General features: G+C 35.3%; 2 protein-coding genes across 3 annotated transcripts in view; one reads left to right on the top strand and one right to left on the bottom strand.

Annotated features, from left to right (window-relative positions):
• The first annotated feature begins 242 nt into the window (after nt 1-242).
• Nucleotides 243-3,961, top strand: LOC107483345 (uncharacterized). 2 transcript variants are annotated; one of them, XM_052259821.1, is made up of 8 exons: nt 243-515; nt 635-743; nt 870-949; nt 1,066-1,185; nt 1,336-1,425; nt 2,279-2,421; nt 3,156-3,396; nt 3,556-3,961. In XM_052259821.1, exons 1-8 carry the CDS (start codon nt 315-317, stop codon nt 3,706-3,708), a joined length of 1,137 nt encoding a protein of 378 aa, XP_052115781.1. In that variant the 5' UTR covers nt 243-314; the 3' UTR covers nt 3,709-3,961. The 2 variants fall into 2 exon arrangements, with proteins under 2 accessions (XP_052115781.1, XP_015959454.1); XM_016103968.3 differs by having other exon boundaries at nt 244-515; nt 870-985.
• A 648-nt stretch (nt 3,962-4,609) lies between these two features.
• The window catches only part of LOC107483346 (probable NADH dehydrogenase [ubiquinone] 1 alpha subcomplex subunit 12), a 2,449-nt gene continuing 739 nt past the window's right edge, over nt 4,610-6,319 (bottom strand). The window contains exons 3-5 of the mRNA XM_016103969.3: nt 5,770-5,861; nt 4,984-5,093; nt 4,610-4,903 (exon numbers count right to left, since the gene is read on the bottom strand). Coding sequence (XP_015959455.1) covers nt 4,745-4,903; nt 4,984-5,093; nt 5,770-5,861 — 361 coding nt within the window. The 3' untranslated portion in view covers nt 4,610-4,744. The remainder of the gene's footprint in view (nt 4,904-4,983; nt 5,094-5,769; nt 5,862-6,319) is intronic.

The following is a 6,319-nucleotide window of genomic DNA, read 5'->3' as shown; positions in this document are numbered from 1 at the left end:
TATCTTTTTACATGAGATATCCAAGCATAAAATCACTTTTGCTCTTATAAAGAATTTAAAAAAAAATCATAAAAAAGAAAGATTTTTTTTGGAAATGGGTATAAACAGCCCAAACCCATGTTTCAAATTTGGTTTGCAGTTGCATAAAGGCCAACAAATCTAACTTTTGTGCCAAAACTCATGGAAATCTAATTTGTATTGCTTTAAAATTAAATTCTTTTAAGCCCAAACGGAGAAAGGAGAAGAAAGAACAAAAACCCACACTGAACTGTACCAAAGTTTTGGTGAAAGCTGAGAAGCTGAATAACCAATTAATGGCTTCTGAAACATCTTCTTCTCCGAAGATCCTTCTAGCAAAGCCTGGGCTCGTCGCCGGCGGTCCCGTCACCGGTAAATTTTCCCGTGGCGGAGCCGCCGACGATGAAGCTGCGCAGCTCCGTTCTCGTCTTCCTTCCGTTGCATCCCTCAACCTTCTCTCCGATTCCTGGGATTTCCACATCGATCGCTTTCTCCCTGTAAATCCCTCTCTGCCTTCGTCTTTCTTTGCTTCTATTATAGTCTTTACAATTAGGTCACAGAGACCGGAAAAAAAGAAGAAGTAAACTTAGCAACTGGATTTTGAAAATGTTCGCAGTTTTTGACTGAGAATACTGATTTCACTGTGATTGGGGTGATTGGGCCATCTGGAGCTGGAAAATCAACTATTATGAACGAAATTTATGGTTTTGATTCAACTTCACCTGGTCAGTTTATTCTTCACGCAATTTAATTTATTGAATTAACGTTTTCCTAGTTGAGTTTGATTACTGTGTTGTAGTTTCCATAATCCATGTGTTCAACTATGATTTGATGTGTGTGTAAGCTTACAGGGATGCTACCACCTTTTTCCACACAGTCTGAAGAGACCAGAGCCATGGCAAGGCATTGTTCTACTGGCATTGAACCTAGGGTATCTTCTGAACGTATTATTCTTCTTGATACTCAGGTAAAATGCCACCCATGATATCTTAGTTCGTAGCTTGAATTGTTGTGTTCTGGTTTATGCTTTTTGTTTTGCATTTGTAGCCTGTGTTTAGTGCTTCGGTTTTAGCCGAGATGATGAGACCGGATGGCTCTTCGACGATTTCAGTGATAACTGGAGAATCACTGTCAGCTGAATTGGCTCATGAGATTATGAATATTCAGGTAAACATTGACTCCCAATTTTTTTCCTCTTTCTTTCCGATGAAAATCTAATCATGTATTAACTTGATCACAATTGATAACTTCTATTACTTGTATTGCTATAATCTGATGAATTTGACTATGTTGTGGTGCTGCAAGGAATCTTTATAGCTTGCTATTCTACTTGCATCTATATGCCATGTTGTGCTGGTGGTGTCAGATGGAGTTCATGATGATAGCATGTGGCATTTGATGTTGACGGTATGTCATTTACTTCAACTTTTTTGTTGTTGTTACAGATGGTTCAATTCCTGTACAATACTTAAAAAAAAGTAATTTTTCCATGCTGTGCAAACTATGCTGTCATTCAGAAGATAGGCTTACCTGTTGTGTCATTTGTTATTTGAATGCATTCAATGGGTATCTTCTACTTGTATTGGCTAATCGTGTGTGCGTAAGATTATCTAATCAGGGGAAATATATCAACGGTTTGGCTGCAATGTTTGGACTATACTATGCAAAATCAAATGGTTTAAGGTCCATCCATTACATTTTACAATGATCATCATGGTGATAGTTACTTCTTCATCTTATTAGTGTTTTACTTGACCTTTGAAATATGGATATGGTACCACCCCTTAACTTTTTATAACCACTGTTTGATGTGATCTGGTTTTCCTGTCATCCAAACTTATATGAGGTCAAAAAAGAGAGTAATGTATAGCAAAATTTAGGTCATAGGCTCTTCTTAGTTTGGATCGTTTCCTATATGCTCTATGCATTCACTGTCAGAATAACAACAACTGCACTCTCAAATTTCGTTTATGCTTTTGGAATCTGTTATTTCTTTTATTGATTGGTTCAGATGATAATAAACATAATAGTTACTTGATTGGTCTTTGTTTATCAGAGTTCTGTAAATTTTACATGACTCATTTGGTATGGACAAGCAAATTATGTTTTTGATGAAAAAAAAAAGAGAAATATTTGGCTGTTGGCAGAGAAGCATTTTCTAGGCCGTCTTGATTAATTTAAAATCCTTGTACATATTTTGCAGATACACTTCCATAAATGTATAAAAAGGAGTGACCACACTCTAGTTGTTATCTTGTAGGCTGACTTGTTGAAGCATGGGATACCAGACCCATCCTTGCCGGCTTCATCACTTTCACAGAGCTCTAATTTGGGGCTTGAAAAAGATTACAAAGTTCCTGAACGTGAAGAGTACATGGCTACCCCTGTGTTTGTACACAGCAAGTAAGAAAAATCTCTCTATTTGTAATGTGTCATCAAACTGTGTTGATATCCATGGTATTCAGAGAAAAGAGATAATAAAGTAGAAAATATACGATGTAAGATTTACCAAATTGTGAGAATCGTTGAATTTACAATAGAGATTCATCCTTATATAAAGTGGTAATAAATAAGTTATTAGCATACTAATTGTAACTAACAAGTAATAATCTCTAACTCTCTGACTAACACAGTAATATCCCTAATACTATGAAAGAACATGGAGGGAATTACTGAATGAGAAATGGTGAATAATTAACGACCCTGTTGTATGATTTCATTAGCCACTTGTTTGCCGGACCAGTTCCCTTTTCTTCTAATATCTTGGTTGAACTTAAAATTTTTCAGGAATTCCTCCTTTAAAGTTTAGAAAGATTTTTAGAAATATGGTCTGTGTTACCAACTATATGTATGTCCACACTGTCAAACTATATACAAACGTAAAATAAAGAAAATCACAAAGCAAAGAGGAACTAACTAATATTTTTATTTTAGTCGGTTGTGATTATTGGTAAAGAAAAATTAAGTGCAAGAGAGTATTTCTTGTTTCCATGAGTCATTTGGCTGACATTGATATAATGTATAAAATCATATTATCACTATTCTAGCTTGTCCCCACTTCTTTTTGCTATTAAACTAAAATAAGATTGTTGCATAGAGAAAAAACACTAATATGTATTTTCTTTTGAGCTTTATAGGTTGCATGATCAAGACTTTACTCCCAAAAATGTTGTGCAGTTGAGAAGGGCACTTTTGCAGTATTTCAAAGCATCCTCATTTGCGAGAGAACACACTGGAAGCAAGCCAGGGGAACAAAATACAAGTCATATGGATTCTGGCATGCTAAATATGCATGCGATCCCATTCAAGCAAAAGGAAGAAAATCCAAGAGCTCGGCATGAAAGTTACATATCTGCATTATGGAAATTACGGGATCAGGTCTCTTTCTTTATCTCTCTCCCCCCTCCCCTCTAAACACACAATGTGTATTACTCTTAATTTTTAACTTTTAGCCTCGTTTATATTACGAATTTTTTTAGCCTCTGTTATATTATTACCTTTGCTCTGACACAGCGGGATGTGTTTTCTGTCTGATAGATTTTATCGATGAAGCCGCCATCTTTCACGAGACCTGTGTCTGAGCGTGAATGGTTGAAGAATTCAGTCAAGATATGGGAACAAATAAAGAGTTCCCCAACCATATTGGATTACTGCAGAACACTACAACATTCTGGCATGTTTAGGAGGTAGATAGAAACAAGAAATATTACAGTCCTGATTGTAATGAAATACGTAGCAGCTTGTTTTCATATAAAGACAGAGTCCCTGGGAATTGGTAAGGAAGATGGCTTCATGGTAGGAACTGTCTGAGACTGGTCTTTTTCAAGTGCGAGGGGGTGAAAGAAGAATTGTTAAATATCAAGAACTGTATTAAAATTGGTTGCGGTTTTTTCAGCTTTCTTTTAATTTCTAGTCTCCTTTATATTGGAACTTTACTAAATTATTTTTGGTCATTCTTGTGGAATCCCATTTATCTATCAATCGACGAAATTATCTTCTAACAATTAAAAAATAAAGAAACAGCTTTGCTAAAATACATTGCGCAGTTAAATTATACCATGATTGTATTTGTAGATTACGGGCGAATGTGTTGGTCAAGATTTAATCATCTAAGCATCCACAAAGATTTGGACAACTTTATTCAAAACTTTCAACTAAAAATTTGTTCTCTAGTACTCTTCTAATCTTCTTCAAGTGAGTTCAGTTTTTTAATGTTTATATATATATAGGATTATTCTAGAATTCTTATGTTACAATGAATATAGTGATTATAATATTCTAAAATAGTATTCTTAAAAAATATTACTAAAATATAAAAAAAAAATAATTTTAATATTACTGCATAGGTACCGTAATTACAATAAAGATGGACATAATTCACCATATATATGAATGTGTTCTGCCAAAAATGAAAATGAGCATTGTAACCTCAAATGAATATTTTTATTTTCAAAGTGGGAACTATGTAATAGTAAATCGTAATACATTGAAAATGATTTTTAAAGCGAGAGACGTGGATTTCATACGTACATGCATATAGCTTAAGTAGTATATTAAGATGTGATTGCGATTTCTTAAATTACAAAGTGAGTTTGTCGAACAGAATAGCTAATAATTCATTTTATTCAACGGGAAAAAGCACCCCCCCTCAATGCGAATGCAAATCATTTATCCAGAATGTCAAAAACCAACATTCAGGAAAATTTTCAACACAGATAGACTGCAATCATGGTTCAAGCTTGGATTGCCATGGTTGGTACCTTGTCCAGTCTCTCTGTCCTGGATTAAGTGCATGTCCCTTGGAGTGATAGATATACTGTTCACCCTCTCCTGATAAATTTTCTTTGTGTTCAACACCATACCTTCTCGGTTTCAGCAAAAGAAGCTGCAACAAAACCCACATTATTATCTAGGAGCTGCGAATTTGCAGACCAGATGACACTACCTAGGGATAACTGAACTTACCTCATCTCCTGTATGATCAGTAATGAAGTGGAGCCAACCATGCCATTCAGGTGGAACTTGTGAAGCATTATATCTACTCTTTTCTGCATATTCAACCCACCTGTGTCTTCCTGCCAGATTTCAAGGAACCGAACAGCATGTATGAGCACACCTCATATTGAAATTCAAGGCTAACTATCTGGCAGATTTCCAGACATGAGTGAGAAGAGAAAAGAAAGGAGAGGGGTGGGGATGCATATTAGTTCTTAAGGTTTGAACCATTTGTTTAGCACACAACCCACTTTAACTTTGCCGAACTGTAACGTGTAATTGTTGCATGGGCCATCAAAGGACAGTAGAACAGAACTGTCATTTTCCGGGCAGTATTAAGAAAGCCATAGCATTTTCACCATATCCTTTTCTTGTTCACTATGTCATAGTCAGGTTGCTCCTAAGAACAAGGCCATTCCTGCCTATATGCACTTTAAGAGTGTGTGTGGTTAGGGGAATTATAAATAATTCCTAGGAATTTTAAGATGGGAATATCATATGTTCATGTTTGGTTCAAAGTTTGAAAAGCTACTCCCAACCAAATTTGATTCCAGGAAATCAAAATACCATCATTTCAATTTCCACCTTCCCCTTGGGTATATATGATTCCCATGGAAATAGAATCTTTGTAACAAAGTAATACTTGAACCACACACACCCTAAGGGTTTATTTTCACTGCTTTCAGCCATGTGTAATTCTTAAACCCTTATACATATGCACAGTTGAGAGACAGACAGCAGGGAGCTGAAACTAACCATATTGTGTGTTTTCAAGTTTCTCATAATACTTGTTACCGAATTTGTCAACACCAACAAGCGTTGCACCAATATTATGGATCTTGGTTTGCCTACATAAATTCAGACAAAATTAGATTGGCAGGCAAAAAAATACTGGTATACAGGGATGGACATGGTTTGATATTTCTAATAACCAGATAAAAACCACACCAAACCACTATGAATGGTTTGAAAACCAAAATTGAACCACATTGACATAAGGCAAACTGGTTTCAACATTAAAACCAGTTTACACCAGTTTATGAAATTTTGGTTTCCAACTGGTTTCAATCCCATCATCTCTAGCTACTGTAAACAAGTAGAATTTTTTTTTTCTTTCTTGACGTGCATTCTTAGTTTCAGATACACTTGAGGCAGTAACATTGATGATAATATTTACTTGTAATGCAGATGAACCCTTTATTTTAGTAACTAAAATAATCACTCTGATAAATGAAAGTAATAAAAACAACACAAGAATTGACTTGCAAGATATTTCCCGAAAAAATGAAAACAGTAAAGGAAGAAT

The sequence above is a fragment of the Arachis duranensis genome, chromosome 4, assembly GCF_000817695.3.
Source record: "Arachis duranensis cultivar V14167 chromosome 4, aradu.V14167.gnm2.J7QH, whole genome shotgun sequence".
In the NCBI taxonomy this organism is placed as follows: Eukaryota; Viridiplantae; Streptophyta; class Magnoliopsida; order Fabales; family Fabaceae; genus Arachis; species Arachis duranensis.
The sequence above is the reverse complement of the archived record's forward strand: the minus strand, read 5'-3'. Positions and strand labels throughout refer to the sequence as shown.

Coding starts and splice junctions, on each gene's coding strand:
- LOC107483345 (XM_016103968.3), top strand. CDS start 315: ATGGCTTCTGAAACATCTTCTTCTCCGAAGATCCTTCTAGCAAAGCCT. Junction 516..634: donor ACATCGATCGCTTTCTCCCT/GTAAATCCCTCT, acceptor AAATGTTCGCAG/TTTTTGACTGAGAATACTGA. Junction 2,422..3,155: donor CCTGTGTTTGTACACAGCAA/GTAAGAAAAATC, acceptor TGAGCTTTATAG/GTTGCATGATCAAGACTTTA.